Raw genomic sequence first — 16,197 nt, 5'->3', positions numbered from 1 at the left:
CCAGCCAATAAAAAGCAAAAGGTCGGCACGTGGCTTATTAGTTTGGGCAGGAGGAAGGTATTCTGATCCAATCCTTTCGCTCTTGCCAGGATCAAATATGGCGGGCTGCAGCCAGAATTTCCCGAACATCCAGTTCGCTTTCCCGTGACCCTAGTCAGTCTTCGGCGTTCCTCTTTCCACCTTCCTTCCTCCTCCGACGCTCGGAGAGGGTCAGCACCCGGGAGCGTGACAGCCGACTTGCTTCCCGCCCCCACCCAAGAGTCCGCCCACCAGCCCGCGCCAACCAATCGCAGGCCGCGCTGCTGCCGCTGGCAGCGCCGGCCGGCCCCGCCCCTCGGCCTCACTGTGGCCTGCGGCTCCCGGGCCGGTAGCGCCGCTTTCGCTCGCGCGGACTGGTGGTGTGGAACCGCGCTTCCCGAGTGTTCACCGCCTGCCACAGCTCTGCCCAGCGCCGCCGAGCCCGTGAGCCCCGAGCCTCCGCCATGGACTTCGAGGACGGTAAGCAGAGCTTCTGGCTGGTCGCCGCGGCGGGCGGGAGGCGGGGTGGCCGCCCCGGGGGTCTGTTTACGGCCTCAAGATGGCCGTGTGGGCTTTGTTCTGCGGGCCCGGAGGCCGCCCGCCCGTCGCGGGCCCAGTGCCCGGAATCGTCCTGTGTGGGGACCCGCGCGCCCTGTCGCGCCGGCCCGGCGCCCGCCGCCGCCGGGGACCTGGGAGTTCCGTGCCGGCCTCGGTGCGGGAAAGGGCGCGCCCAGAGCGCCACGGCCTCCGGACTGGGGCCCGGACTCGCGCCCCGGACTGGCCCCGGCCGCGGTGCGTGGAAATTGCCCCGGCGCCTCCAACTCCCCGGTGTCGGGCAGAGGGGAGAGTGGGGCCTTCCCCGCCTCGTCTCGCGTCCGCCCCATGGGGCGGCGACCCAGCTCGTCCGTTTCGTAAATCCTCTACCCGGTGGCTTCTTAGCAATTTTCAGAGGCCCGATCACAGTGAGGTTTCTTGGCTTCGTTTAAGCTGAGTTTAAAGGGCGTCTGTAAGTGACAAGTACGGGTAGCTATCTCTACAGAATGGAAATAAGCTGTTACCCGTTAACAAGCTAGGATGTTTATCCACCAGAATTATCTGGTCGTTAATCCCTAATCTGAAATACTTCTGTGAACCAGAGCATTTTTCTTCTGGATTGTGTGGATGGGACTTAAGTTAGTCAGAATTTTGGCACAGCATCACGTGCCGTTCAAATTCAGTTCTGTGCCCAGCCGCCTGGGTTGTATTTCGGCAATGCCTTTCAGTCGTCTCTCACGCTAGTTCTATAAACCATTTTCACGGGCTCACAAAGTAAAATTAATTTGGTCTTCACCTTGTCTTCGAATCTTGCCTAACTTTTATAGGAATCGGTGTCAAAATGCGTCCCTAATGACAGCATTAGGGAGAGGGAAGAAGGGTTTGAATGGTTAAACTGGACTTAATCCTGAGTAGCCAGACGTTTCTAATAAAACAGATCGACTAACTAGTTGTAAGTCACATACCAGCCAAAACCCCATCTTCTTTAACATTGTAAGTAGTGTGATCTCAGCATGTGAGTCTGACTAGATGATCTTTTGATCTTTGATTTGATTTCATGCCACAAAGTATTAAAGCTGCCAAATCTAAGTACGTGAAAGGATACTAGAATAACCCTTTTCTGAATCCTTTTAAATTACTTTCAAATAGGAAGTTCAGCTCTTAAGAGTGGCACACTGGGGCGCACCTGGGTGGCTCAGTGGTTTAAAGCTTCTGCCTTCAGCTCAGGTCATGATCTCAGGGTTCTGGGATCAAGCCCCGCATGGGGCTCTCTGCTCAGCGGGGAGCCTGCTTCCTCCTATCTCTTTGCCTGCCTCTTTGCCTACTTGTGATCTCTGTCTGTCACATAAATAAATAAAATCTTAAAAAAAAAAAGAGTAGCACACTGATGTTTTTGTTTGTTTTGGTTGGACTGAGTGATTTTAATATAGATACCTTTAAACTATGAATATTTGAGTGCCAAAGCCAGAAATGAAACTTAAAAAAAAATGCATTATTGTGTTTTCATGCCAAGGTTTAATGACACCCAAGGTACAGCAGCAGTCCCTAGTTGGGGGGAGGGAACAATAGGCGTGGTGTCTCCCCGCCCCCACCCCACCCCCACCCCCACCCCCGCTGAAGAATCCGTTTTCTGTAGAGAATTGAAAAACAATAAAACTTAGTATGTTTGCTTTTATTGTCACCATGTGCCTACAATTCCAAACAGTGTCAGTAATAAAATTATAAACAGTGTCAGTGAGAAAATACTCCCCCTCTCTCTTGCTTCCTTTTCGCTTATCCTGCTATATTTGGGAGTGGAATTTGGCTAACAATATATCTGAATCTAATCCTATGTAGTGTAGCTGGATTCTGTTGTATCCGAGTGATCACTATATTAATTTCCTTTCTTTTAGTATTTATTGGTAAATTAAAGGATTTAACAGTTATCAAGTCAGTTTTGACGGAAGTTGCCAATATGGTTTTTGGTGATGCCACATCCTGGATAGATAGGCACAGATGTACATATATGCATATGCATTCTGCAATAAGATCTTGAAAACCTTAGAGAGCAAATAGGTAAAAGAAATATATTAACTTTGAAAAATTATACGTTACATAGAATCAGTTCTCAGGTGGCCCTTTTTGCAATGGTTGATACATAATTTAATCTATCTGGCTTCCCTTTGTTACCCTGTATATATCAGTACTGGATTCCTCTTTTGGCAGTTATTATATATTAGGTTTTATAAGCTAATTTTTGCATTATTGTAATTTGGATGATAAACCTGCCTCTTGGGGAGATAGTGAAGAGGAAAAGATCTATGTTTTCCCATATAAAATATTTGTAATTATTTGTACCCCATTTTTACAGACAAGTGAGTTAATGACATTTTTAAAAATTGTGTTTGATTTGAATAGATGAGTATGTAATTTCAAATTTTTGCCAATTTTGTACTAATTCCTTTCTGTTAAATGTGTCTTCATAGATTACACACACTCTGCTTGCAGAAATACTTATCAGGGCTTTAATGGTGAGTATCCTCTTTCGTTTGTTCTTAAATATGTTAAGGGAATGCATTTCAGTTTTTCTCTACACACACATAAAGTAACAATATAAAAAGCCAGTTCTGCCTTGTTTCAGTCATTGTGTTGTCTCTTGATGTATCACTGCTCTGTGTTAATGTTGTCATACTATGTATAGTATTTGAATTAGGGAATTTGGGATCAGAAAAAGGACTATTCAGATTAGTTTGACTCTTTGTTTTATTTGAATTATGATTTCTTTAATTTATTCCAAAAGGCCTTTACGACATTCCGAATGATGAGTTAAAAGAAACTAGCTGAGTTATTTTTGCCGAAGGAGAGGCTTTGGTATTGAATAATGTAGATTAAGTGGATTATTGGCTTGGTTTTAAATTCCTTCTAATGTAATGCATTTTGACCTTGTTTTTGAGGTCATTTGCTTTAATGTGTCAAAATGTGTTAGTATATAAAGAGCTGTCTAGAGGAGCACATAAAGAAGCCTGATTATTTATTGACTTGAGCGTGACGTTAGAATTGTGACTACAGAACTAGATAAAATCAGAAGAGGTATGCAGAATACAATTGGATGTTATTTTGATAGTTATTAAAGTTAAGACTCTGCCAAGCAGGATGATAACATAAAAGAATGTGAAACAATTCAGTGAGGTTAAAAGAGGACCCGAGAGAGGAAGTAAATATGCTGATTGACAGAAAATGGAAAATTCAACTGTTGTACAGAATATAATATATTCATAAAATAAAACTGAAGCAAATGTATTCCTAAATAAAGCTCTGCCATTTTGTGAAAATAATTACTCTCCAATTAATTTCTTTGTATCATCTCTAAGAGTTTAGAGAAACTTTGTACTTGATGTGAGCTAGAAAGGCTCAAGATATGGGAAGGGGTCGGAATATATTGAATGCTGGAGAATATAGTTTTGTTTTGCTTTATTTTTTAACTTTTATTTTTAAGTAATCTCTACATCCAGCATGGGGCTGGAACCTACAGCCCCAAGATCAGGAGTTACACCCTCTACCGACTGAACCCGTCAGGCCCCCCTGAAGAATATAGTTTCTTTGTTTGTTTTTTGTTTTTTTAAAGATTTTATTTATTCATTTGAGAGAGAGAGAGAGTGTATGCACAAGTGGGGGGAGAGGTAAAAAGAGAGGGAGAAGCAGACTCCCGACTGAGTTGGGAACCCAGTGGATTGGTGGGGGGGGGTCTCCATCCCAGGACCCAGAGATCAGGACTCAAGTTGAAGGCAGACACTTAGCCGACTAAGCCACCCAGGTGCCAAGAACACCATTTTGAACAGGAGAGTGACATAATAAAATTAGCAAAGGAAGTTTGATTTGTATCCATACTTAGGTAGATTGAAAACTGGAAAGTTAGGAGTGCCTGGCTGGTTCAGTCAGTAGAGCATGTGACTCTTGCTCATGGGGTTGTAGGTTCAAGCCCCATGTTTGGTGTAGAGATTACTTAAAAATAAAACCTTAAAAAAAACACTAAAACAGAAAATTAGCTAAAAAAACATTTAATAAATTTGGTTGTTAAGATTTAAAGACCCTGAACTTGGGAGATGACAAAATTAATTTTTTATTTAAAGATTTTATTTATTTACTTGAGGGAGAGAGCACAAGTGGGGGAGAGGGGCAGAAGGAGAGGGAGAAGCAGACTCCCCGCTGAGCAGGGAGCCTGAGTTGGCGTTAGATCCCAGAACCTCAGGACAATGACCTGAGCCAAAGGCAGATGCTTAACTGACAGAGTCACCCAGGCACCCAACAATAATAATTTTTTAAAATATTAAGATGTTTCTAGAGAAAACTAGCAGAACTTGCAAGCTGACTAGTAGCGAGTAGAAAATTAAGAAGGACGAATAAAAATGGGTCCAAGATTTTAAACTAGAATGAGTAGGACTAATACTTTTACCAAAGAGAGATATTTGGAATGATAGAAGGCTTTATTTTCTAGTAGTGTTTACCAAAGAGTTGGGACTTAATGTCTAAATGTAGGACTTTGAAATGCAGAATCATACCAGGCCAGAAGTTCTCTTAATGTTCTCTTAATGTACAAGTCATCATGCTATATATTATATCCCCGTGACTTACTTTTTTATAGCTGAATATTTGTACCTCTTGATTCCCTTTGCCCAATCCATCCTCCCCTTTAGTAACCATCAGTTTGTTCTTTATATCAATAAGCTTGTTTTTGTTTGTTTGTTTTGTTTGTTTAGATTCCACATACATGTGAAATCATATAGTCTTTGTTTTTCTTTGTAACTAATTTCACTTAGCATAATGCCCTCAAGGTTCATCAGTATTGTTGCAGATAGTAAGATTTCATTCCTTTTTATGGCTTGAGTTCCAGTCATTGTATATCTGTACTCATCTTCTTGGTCTAGTCATTCTTCAGGGGGGCCTTAGGTTGTTTCCATATCTTAGCTATTGTAAATAAAGCTGTAGTGAACATGGGGGTACATATATCTTTTTGGATTAATGTCTTACTAATGTTATGATTTTTTTTTTCTCTTAATATAAGTTCCAACATTGTGATTGTTAGATTCCCCTGGAGAGGTTTTTCAAAGTGTATCTGTTCAGGTCATACCCTAGTTGTCTTGAATCTTAATTTTAGACAAGTGGTCCCTGGTTATGCATGTTATAAAAAAGTACTCTGAATGATTTTGGAATGCAGTGCTGGTTAAAGATCATTATTTGACATTATTTTGAGGTCTAGGTTATCTACATTTTACAAATGAGGAACTTATTTTCAGAGACATAATTTGACTTCATTTAACAAATATTTCTTGAGTGAATGCTGTGTATCAGATACTATTTTAGGAGCCCATATTATTGCTCTTGGAGGGAGCATGCAATCTAGTGGGGTGAAATGGAAAGTAAACAAGATAAAGAAGTGACATATGTTGTATGTTAGATGGTGATGATTGTTTAGGAGAAAAACGACAGAGGGGAGGGGTGGTGGTGGTTTGGTTTTGTGTGTGTGTGTGTGTGTGTGTTGGGGAAGGACTTATTAAGGAGGTGACATTTGAGCACAAATTTGAGGAGGTGAGGATGCAAGCCATTGGGCTGTCTAGAGGAACAATGCTGTAGACTTTAAAAAATAAAAAGATGTGTAGTTACCAAATGAAGCCAATGATACAGTTAATTGTTAGCATTGTATTTTTCAGTGACTGAGATGAAGTAAAAGGTACTGGAAAATATGTCAAGTTCCAGATTTCCTCCATATCATTTCTTAGAAGGAAGTTTTATTTCCAGTGTTTCCATGTTTCCTTCCTGCTTCATAATAACTTCTTATATAAATAACTGACAAAAAAGAGAGAGCATTCAGATAGAGGGAAAGCAGGAATAAAGGTAGAGTTGAGTGCATTGTGGTTCAGAGAGACTTAAGAAGAATAGTTCTTTTGTTTTTTTGTTTTTGTTTTGTTTTTTCTAAGTAGGCTCCATGCCCAGTGTGGAGCCCAGCATGGGGCTTAAATTCATGATCCTGAGATCAAGACCTGGATGCTTAACTGGGCCACCCAGCCTCTCCTACCCTAGGCTTAAGAATGTTTTGACTAGAGCATATGATACTTGCCAAACAGTCTTAAGACAAGGTTAGAGTAGTGAGAGTTGTAGCCAAAGGCATTGAAAAATCAAAGATAATTTGTTTATATCTAAGAGAGAGAGTAGGAAATAAAGACTTGAAAGAATGGAGGGATTGAGAGGTACAGTTACAGAGGAAGAACATTCCAGGCAGAGAGAGCAGCAGGTGCCAAAATGGGTGTATACTTATTGTATTTCTAGGGACAGCAAGGGACCTAGTATATCTGGAGTGAAGTGGTAAGGGTTTGGAATAGTAGATGATGAAGTTAAGAAGTGATGGGGTGGATTATATAGGGCAAGATTTCTCAACTTCAGCAGTATTGACATTTTGGACTAGATAATTCTCTGTTTATGGGGGATGTCTTGTACATTTTAGACTGTTTAGCTATATCCTTAGCTTTTGCACTAGATGTGAGCAGCACCCACCCTTTGGTTTGGACAACCAAAAGTGCTTTCAGGCATTGTCAGATGTCCCCTGGAGGGCAAAATTGTCCTTGGTTCAGAGCCACTGTATAGGGCCTTACAGATTATTTAAGTCCTTGGCTTTTACTTTGAGTAAGATGGGAAGCCTTTGCAAGTTACTAAGCATTGAATATGATTTAAACTTAGACTTTAACAAAATTATTTTGGCTATTTTCTTCAGAATAAACAGAAAGGGAGAAAAAGTGGAAGTAGGAAAACTCGTTAGGAGGCTACTGCAGTAATGTAAGAGAGATACTTGTGGCCTGTAGCAGGATGCTGGTAGTGTGGATTTTGGTGAAAAGTGGTCCCATTGAAGACTTAGTGTGATACAGCTCTAAGTCTTTTGATCCTAAGTCAGCTGTTTTTTCCTGTTAACGCTCCTCAGCAATTTCCTTGTGATTTAATTGTAACTGAGTTGTAACATTTGTCGAGCTTATTCCAAAACAATGGAATAGGCTTTTTTTTTTAAAGATTTTATTTATTTATTTATTTGAGAGAGAGAGAGCCTGAGAGGGGAGAAGGTCAGAGGGAGAAGCAGACTCCCTGTGGAGCTGGGAGCCTGATGTGGGACTTGATTCTGGGACTTCAGGATCATGACCTGAGCAGAAGGCAGTGGCTTAACCAACTGAGCCACCAAGGTGCCTCATAGATAGAATAGATATAATTTAAAACTTTAGGTCTGTTTTATTTTTGAGTGAATTAGTTTCATTTAATACTAATGGTAAAGATACAGTGTTCTTACAGATTTAGTTTTAAAGTGATTTTTAAGTTCATTTGCCAACCTGGAAGAATATTGTTTATATATAAGCAGTCATCTTATAGATTACATAGAGTACAGGGACTTTTCCTTCTTCTCTTTTTAATTAACTGAATGATAGCAGTACTATGAACAATAAGCCAAAGTCATTGCTATGTAAATAAGATAGCTCTCTTAATTTTTGTGTACTCCATGATGCCTGGCAAAATGTGGGTGTTCAGTAAATATTAGTAATTTATGACTCCATAGTGAAATAAAAACACACAGAATAAAAAAACAAGGATTTAGTATCCAAATGCAACCTCTGTGATCTCAAAATTGAAACTAGCAGAAATAATAAAATATAAGACTTTTTACTTTGTGTACCTAATTGAACCTAACTCTTAAGATTCTTCTTCTTATTATTTATTTTTTAAAGCTTTTATTTATTTGTTTAAAGAGAGAGGATGCAAACAGTGGGAGGGGCAGGGAGAGAGAGAGAGAGAAACAGAATTCCAAGCAGACTCTGCACTAAGTGGAGAGCCCAGGGTGGTGCTCAGTCTCATGATTTTGAGATCATGACCTGAGGTGAAACCAAGAGTTGGATGCTTAACCTACTGTGCCACCTCACCCAAAAAAAAAAAAAAAAAAAGAAAGTTACGCACTCTACTGACTAAGCTAGCCAGGTACCCCATTAAAAAAAAAAAAAAGAAAACTCAAATTTTATTGGCAGCACGTACTGTTACTTGTTTTCCTTGAATTGAGTTTTACTTTGTTCATTTTTGAGAAAATGTCTGCCAAATGCTCAAGTCTGACAGCCTTAGTTTTTGAGTGTTGGTCTGTCATTCTAATAAAAATAGTCTTCCTTGTAAGGTGGCTAATTCAATTAAGCAAGCACTTGCATGATGGCTTTTCCTGGAGAAAACTGTGATACTTTGGTGTGCAGCAAATTTGCTTTCTTTATGTGTACTTCCTGTCTCACTACAGAAAATATCAGAAAGAAAGTGTACTCAAAGGTGACGATCTGATAAAATTGATACTTCTTACTGGTTCATCAAGAACATTTGTAAATGGAGATGGCACTTCTTTTTTTATTATTTTTTTATTGCAAGTGTGCATTGTTGAGAACTGCAGAGTACAGTTTGGTGCCACAGCCTTGATTTGTGCTGTGGCACCAGCAGATTTACCCACCAGTGCTTTTGCTTCTTCAATGCAAATGTCAACCTGTGAAAAAGGCAAATGATGTTGCAGTATTCTTTATGAAAATGGTTTGATCTTGTGGATCCCAAAAGGGTCCTAGAGTTTGATCTTGTGGATCCCTGAAAGGTCGCTGGCAACTCCCAATGGTGAACAGACTATTCCTTGAGAACTGTGGCTCTGGAATATATAAGAGAATTAATAAAAATCAGACCCTGACCCACAAGACTTTTGTACATTTAAGATGAGGCCACAAGTTGCAGAATGTAAGGCAGAGTATCATAAGCACCATATAGGAGCTACAGACTTGTAGCTATTTAGATGAAAGAGATGATAATCAACTGAGACAGTATCATTAAAAGTGTTCTTGGAAGGGTTAGTGTTTGAAATGGACTTTAAAAGATGAGATTTCAAGAAGCAGATATTTGGGGTTTTAGAGGAGAGCATTTCACGTAAAAGCTACAGCATAAAACTAGAAGGGTGGATACATAATGAACTTTGGGAAAATCATTTCATTCTTTTGGATTTTAGCTCTCTAATCTATAAAATGATTGAATTTTATCCTTTTAGATTGCCTCCAGCTTTAAAGTTGCAAGATTCTGAGTGGTATTTTTGTGAAGTTGTTGCTGTTGTCATTATTATTGTTGTTGTTAGGATCAGAAATATTTAAGTGATTGTAATTAAAATTTAGTGTTTAAAAAATATAAATGAAGGCATTTGCTCTGTGTATACTGTTGTATTTATTAGTGCATAAAATTTGGGGAAGGTGATAATAAAGGATTTTAAATGACTTTATAGGACACATTCTAAATGGTTTAAAAAACTTTTTACTTTTTATAATCGTAGTAAATTCATTTTATTACCTCTTGTTGTATTTTTCATGTTAGAGGTTGGGATATAGGTGGAATTGCAGTGTCATAAAATATACTCAGTACCCTTAATATATTAGAAATTTTTTTAGTGTTTTGCATTGCTAGAGTTCACATTCATTTCCTTTATTCAGAGTATTTGAGAATTTAAATGTTTGTTGTTATTATTTACAGACATAGTACCACAGATTGGCCCCATACTCCATGATTTTACTTTTTAAAATGTCTGTTTCAGTTGGTATATGAACAAATTGAAATTAGGCTAGTTGAAAATGTGGCAGCTCCTGGATTTTTAGACATTTTGAGGACATTTAGATACAAAAACTATACTTGAAACAAAAATTTGTCTTATTGACATTATTAAAAGCTGACCTTCCTTATGAGTAGGAATTATTTATTATTGATTATATACAATGTCATTCCTAAGATAGAACCTTAAAGGAATATGCTAATCAATTAAATATTGGCTAAACTGAAAATAATTCTAATGTAGAACTTTTTAGTTGATAATTTTTTTTGTCTTTTTTTGATAATTTTTTTTGAAAAATTAAGTTTTCTTAGCAAATCTGATTTTTCAGTAGATTATTCTCTGAGTTTTTTCTTCCATATCTAGTGTGAGTTTAGCTTAAATGTTATTGATGAATTATCTCAGATAACTGATACATCTCAGATATCTTGTGTTATATGCAAAGATTCCCAAAGAGTATGGTATATCTTACTGACCTTTTGTTATTAACTCTGTTTTAGGAATGGATCGTGATTATGGCCCCGGATCTTATGGAGGTCTGACATTCAAGGATATTTATCTAAAAATTCTTCTTTTGGGTGCCAGTAAAGGTGAGCATCATTTAATTTTTTTTTTCTTTTTAAACTCTTTATAGGGATGGACCGTGACTATGGCCATGGATCCTATGGGGGTCAAAGATCCATGGACTCCTACCTAAACCAGTCATATGGCATGGACAATCACAGTGGTGGTGGTGGGGGTAGCAGGTAAATTGCTTAATCACTTGGCCAAATAATTAGATGACTATAAGATTCTGGATATTTTAATTTAAGTATTCCTTAGGCATGTTATGATACTTGAACTTCATTATTTGGTATTGAATAATCACCTTAAATGTTTAAAGGGTGTTAATTAATGGTTCTAAAAATTATCTCAGGGCCACTGACAGACATTATTTTAGGAAAACTTTAAGTAGCTATTTTCATTTCAGTACAATAGAGTAAGATTTTCTGTTTTCATTAGTGAATTTTTTTTAAACTTCTTTTACTTTTAACTCCTTATCATTCAGAATGTTCTGAACGAATGTAAAAATGTTATTGCAAGTATTATTTGTGAAGTTATTTTATTTATGAGTTTTAAAAGTATCTTTTCTAAGGTGGGGTATTCTGTAAAGCAGCAAAGCAGTTTTTGACTGGAATGGGTTTAACTGAACCAGTCTAGCAGCATTCAGTTTCTGAGAAACATTTAAGATAGTTATTCTTTTCATTTTAATTTTAGAGTAAGTTGTAAGAGCATATTGTAATAGTAAAACATTCTTTAAGTTCATTTCTAGGTTATTTATTGGCAGATACTAGTTATACCAGAAACACCGTGCTCTAAGCCAAGAGCATTGTATCAAAACCATGAATACTATACCTTCATTTATTTTAATGCACTAGAGTTCAGATTGTTTTTATATTTCACTGTTGATACTGTGTAAAGCTCAACACTAGTTGAACTAGCATAGGCTTTAGCATTGACCACATTTCAAGCAAAGAGGGTACAGGCACAGATAATTTCTACTAAATATAACTAGTTAGGTAACATTTGAAACTATCCTCCTTCTTCATAAGTTGAAGGATCTGGATTCCTTAAGGATGGACTGAATGATGCTTTACTTTCCTTCTTTCTGCTGCGAATATGCCACTATGGTTTATAGTAGTGGAAAATAAAAAAGATGAACAGATACAGCAATTTTGCGTATGTGATAGATGTTTTAAAAAGAGTTGGAAAGAGGAGTAATTTTTATATGGTTACCAGGATTCAGAAGTAAATAGTAATTCTACTTAGTGATCTGTAAATAACTGAAGTAATGTAACACATTTAAATGTTTTAATATATCCATTATTGCCATATTGCATTGTAAATGTGTTGTGCATAAACTGTGTAGATGTTATTGTTTATCTCATGTGTAATTGTGGGCTTTTATAAAAATTATGTTGTAAGATATCAAGCAACTTTTGTAATCCATGCCTTGGATTTGTGAGAAGTAAGATGATTTGTTTCTTCTGTTGACTCCATTAAAACCTTGAGGAGACTGTGTGCTCCCCTTTTTAGAGTAGTTTTATGTGATAATTTCCTGCCAGGAAAGAATTTTTTAAATAATTGAAGACTTAAAATGTATTCTTTCTTATCTGCCTTGATAATTTATGTGCAGAGGGTATATGTTGGTGGTCTTTTACTTTTATGTTCTATTTTATGTCCTTATCCTTCTAGATTTGTTAGATTTGCTAGTCTCTACAAGTGGAAAGTAACTGAGGATTGATTACTGATCTTACCCAAAGTTGGGCAGGATATCAAATTTCATAACTAGAGATAATTCTCCAAATTTTGACTGCTATAGACACAATGAAGCAGTTTTGTGATATAGATTATTGGAGGTGCAAAACGATCTCTTTTGTGTCACAAATAGCTTATATTGGTGTAGTCTTCAATTTTTGTCCCTATTGAAAGCCAAAATATTGTAAATATTTGGTATTTTCCAATACTAGGAATGGATTCAAAGAAAGTTTGAGTAGCTTGTGAACTTTAGTAAATGACTTTTCCCAAGACTAGGGCTGGGCTTAAATACTGACAGACAAATCATTTTAATAAAATAGAAAAGCTGCTACAAAGCAGATTTTTAAGCTAAGGTTTACTTAACTCAATTCATACTTAAAAATTGACTCAGATAGCTTTCTATCTGGGCTCATGTTGAACTGCCCAGCCCTAATCAGGTGTGAATAAAAGTACAACTGTGCAAACCAGTATGGTATAAATGAATTTTAGTTGATAAATGTCATCTGATAATTTGTCTTTTGAATTGTCTAACATTAGTAAGCTTACTTTTGTTTTTTCCCTCACTGTGCAACTTTTCCAGGTTTGGACCTTATGAGTCTTACGACTCCAGGTCTTCTCTGGGTGGGCGAGATCTGTACAGATCTGGCTATGGTTTTAATGAACCCGAACAAAGCCGCTTCGGAGGTAGTTATGGTGGTCGATTTGAGAGCTCCTACCGGAATAGCCTTGACTCTTTCGGAGGTAGAAACCAGGGCGGGTCTAGCTGGGAAGCACCTTACTCCCGTTCAAAATTGAGGCCTGGGTTTATGGAGGACAGAGGAAGAGAGAATTACTCTTCCTACAGCAGTTTTTCTTCACCCCATATGAAGCCTGCACCTGTAGGCTCTCGGGGGAGAGGAACGCCTGCTTATCCTGAAAGTACGTTTGGAAGCAGAAACTATGATGCTTTTGGAGGACCATCAACAGGCAGAGGCCGAGGCCGAGGAGTAAGTACAACAGAATCTTTTCAGATTCTTTTCACTAGTCACTCTTTTAAACCCTTTCAAGACCATGGTTTTCATCTAGAATAAACACTGTTCATCCCAGTGTATTTTGAAGCAAAAGCTCAATCATAAGCATAATTTTTAGGTTGCCTGTAAGTTTTTTCAGCACTTCAGAAAATTAAGTGGCAGTGTGAGATGATTGTTCATAAGTTTTGCCAAATCTCCCTTTATTAAAAAGGTGAGGATATTAGGTTTTGGTCTAAAAGGGGTTAAAAGGAGTTGCATTTTTCCTTGTAAACACTAGCAGTTTTGCTGGTGGGACAGTTCTTGGATTATTGTAAAAGGTAACTGAACCCTTTGGAGTTTTTGAGTAGGTTAAAGGTGCAATGTATGATAAAATGTTTATACTTTGCTGCTAACTCTAGCACATAGAATTTCTTCAGAGCTCCATATTTCACAATAAACACAAGGGACTAAAAGTTGGTGATAGATGAGGGTAGCTTAGCCATGTTTACATGGTGAAGAAGTTGATAAGTTTAATAGGTTGTAGAATGATTTGTGGTCACTATAATTACTAACTCACTCTCTTGCAATATGTCCTATTGCTGGGTGTTCTGTTTTCCCTTGTGTCACTAGTTTTTACTATTGAGAAATGAGTTCCTACCTGTACAAACATGTCTCTGGCTCCTTCCTAGGAAGTAATATTTTGTAAATCATTGCTAGCATGAGTAAATATACTAGTCTTCAAGTGTTTTATTTCAGGATGTAGTATAAACATAATGATTTATGTTCTTAGATAACTTGACTGACATGAAATTTTACCTAGTAAGTGTACGTAGATTGTGGAGTTTTGTAGTTTGGTCATATGAAGGATATTGTAATAGTTTTTACTTTAATGTAAGAAATTTTTTTTGTCTTTTTAAAATCAGTTACTCTTAATATTCTCTTTGCAGAGGAAAGTACTTCTGATAAAAAAAAATGTAGTAGGGCACACGTTTTTAACTGTTCATTAGCCTTTGGTACATGAGTGTAGTTTGTCATTTTTGTGTAGAAATTTTGCATTTATAACAGTTACCCTTTACTTATGTAAAATGCATTGCACCTTTAATGGATAATTAATGAAGATATTTCTAATGTGACTATAAATTACCTGGTAACACTAATCTATTCAAATCTACTAGGTTAGCTAGGGATTCCTAAGCATAATACATAAATGTAAGCAACTAATATGTTGCTTTTCCACCATAATTAGTGACTGTAGGTTAATTGAAAATTGTTGGGGTAATAGGCTTTGGGTTTTGAAGTTGAAAATCAATTCCAGTTTGAAAATTTGAAAAACACTTAACATTTTCCATGCTGTATATTACTTTAGGCAAATGATTTTTTTTCTTAATGAGACTTTATATATTAATTTTGTTTTCACAATAGAAAAACAGGCATTCCTGTACTTTGTGTTCACCATTCTAGTCTGAATGGACTTTTCTTTCTTTCTCCTGTTAATGAAGTAGATGAACCAACAGGACTTTCTTTTTTAGTCTTCACTTGTACAATTCCCATTGGATCCTTCTCTTCAGATTACTCCTCAATCTTTATCTTGTAAAAGTAAGATTAGCAGAATAAATTTCTGTGGACATGTGGCCTCTTGGTGTAGTGGATTTTGTTAATGACAAGAGAAGAGGAAGGGACACAAGAGTCGTTTGGTTGCATGACTCTTCGTCTGTAAACTTTTCGCTCCTTGGGCTTCTGGGTCAGAATATGTTTCTCTAGGTAAGGATGTGAATGGAACGTCAGATGTAATTCTTTATCTGAAGTGTGTCCTGGAAGTTGATGCATGGTTATGCTTTAACTCTCCTATTTCATACTAATGTTCCATCTCGCCTTCTCATTCCCTTTTTCAGCAGGGAGAAATCCTAAATGATTTCTGGATCTTTTTTACTTCAGACTTCAAATATGGTCTTCTTTATGCATCTTAGTTTTTAAGCCAGGTTTTAGTGAATTAAAGATGTCTTTTAAGGTCTTTTCATAGGAAAACATCAATTAGGAATTCTGAAGAGGAGTTGTCAGAGAGTTGTACAAGTGGTAATATTCTGACAGGCACATATGTTGTTTATGATTTCAAGTAATTTTGAATGGTACAAATAAAAAAATAGGTAGGAAATATCCATATTTGTTCTACTGGAAATAAAATTACTAATTCACTGGATTTGAGTTCATGTTATAATTGACAAAGCTTTTCAGTGTGTTTATTCAGAGTGGACATGTAAAATTAGGTACATTCTGGGGAATTTTCAGGTGAAAATTATTAGATAGATAACATGTAAACTTTGTGTGAATTCCTACTTTATCTTTGGGTACTATGCTAATACTCCTTGATTTCACAAATTTGCAGCATATGAGTGATTTTGGAAGCATTCATAGACCTGGAATTGTTGTTGACTATCAAAACAAACCCACCAATGTGACAGTTGCTGCTGCAAGAGGAATAAAGAGAAAAATGATGCAACCGTTTAATAAGCCTGGTGGAACCTTTATCAAGAAACCCAAGCTAGCAAAACCTGTGGAGAAGATGAGCCTCAGCAAATCACCCAGTAAGTAAGAAAATGTAATTGCTACTGCTTAAGGTACTTCCAATTTTTTAAACATTTGGTGCTCTTAGATAATTTTTTCATGTTCATATGACAAACTTCATAGTAATTATAATTGTATAAATAGTCATAGAAATTGTAGATTTCTGAATCACCTAGTGTAGTT

The 16,197-nt window shown here is 37.3% G+C and overlaps 1 protein-coding gene across 3 annotated transcripts in view; it reads left to right on the top strand.

The window, feature by feature from the left end:
• The first annotated feature begins 320 nt into the window (after positions 1–320).
• ZNF326 (zinc finger protein 326) overlaps positions 321–16,197 on the top strand; it is a 37,769-nt gene continuing 21,892 nt past the window's right edge. The window contains exons 1-6 of one of the 3 annotated variants that reach the window (XM_046011666.1): positions 321–498; positions 3,018–3,062; positions 10,666–10,701; positions 10,800–10,911; positions 13,044–13,449; positions 15,836–16,034. In XM_046011666.1, the coding sequence (XP_045867622.1) occupies positions 483–498; positions 3,018–3,062; positions 10,666–10,701; positions 10,800–10,911; positions 13,044–13,449; positions 15,836–16,034 (814 nt within the window). In that variant the 5' untranslated portion in view covers positions 321–482. Of the gene's footprint in view, positions 499–3,017; positions 3,063–10,665; positions 10,756–10,799; positions 10,912–13,043; positions 13,450–15,835; positions 16,035–16,197 lie in introns of those variants that run through there. The other 2 variants (XM_046011676.1, XM_046011687.1) reach the window with 2 other exon arrangements.

Source organism: Meles meles, chromosome 1 (assembly GCF_922984935.1).
Source record: "Meles meles chromosome 1, mMelMel3.1 paternal haplotype, whole genome shotgun sequence".
Classification (NCBI taxonomy): Eukaryota; Metazoa; Chordata; class Mammalia; order Carnivora; family Mustelidae; genus Meles; species Meles meles.
Note: the sequence above shows the minus strand (reverse complement) of the source record. Positions and strands in the feature narration are given on the sequence as shown.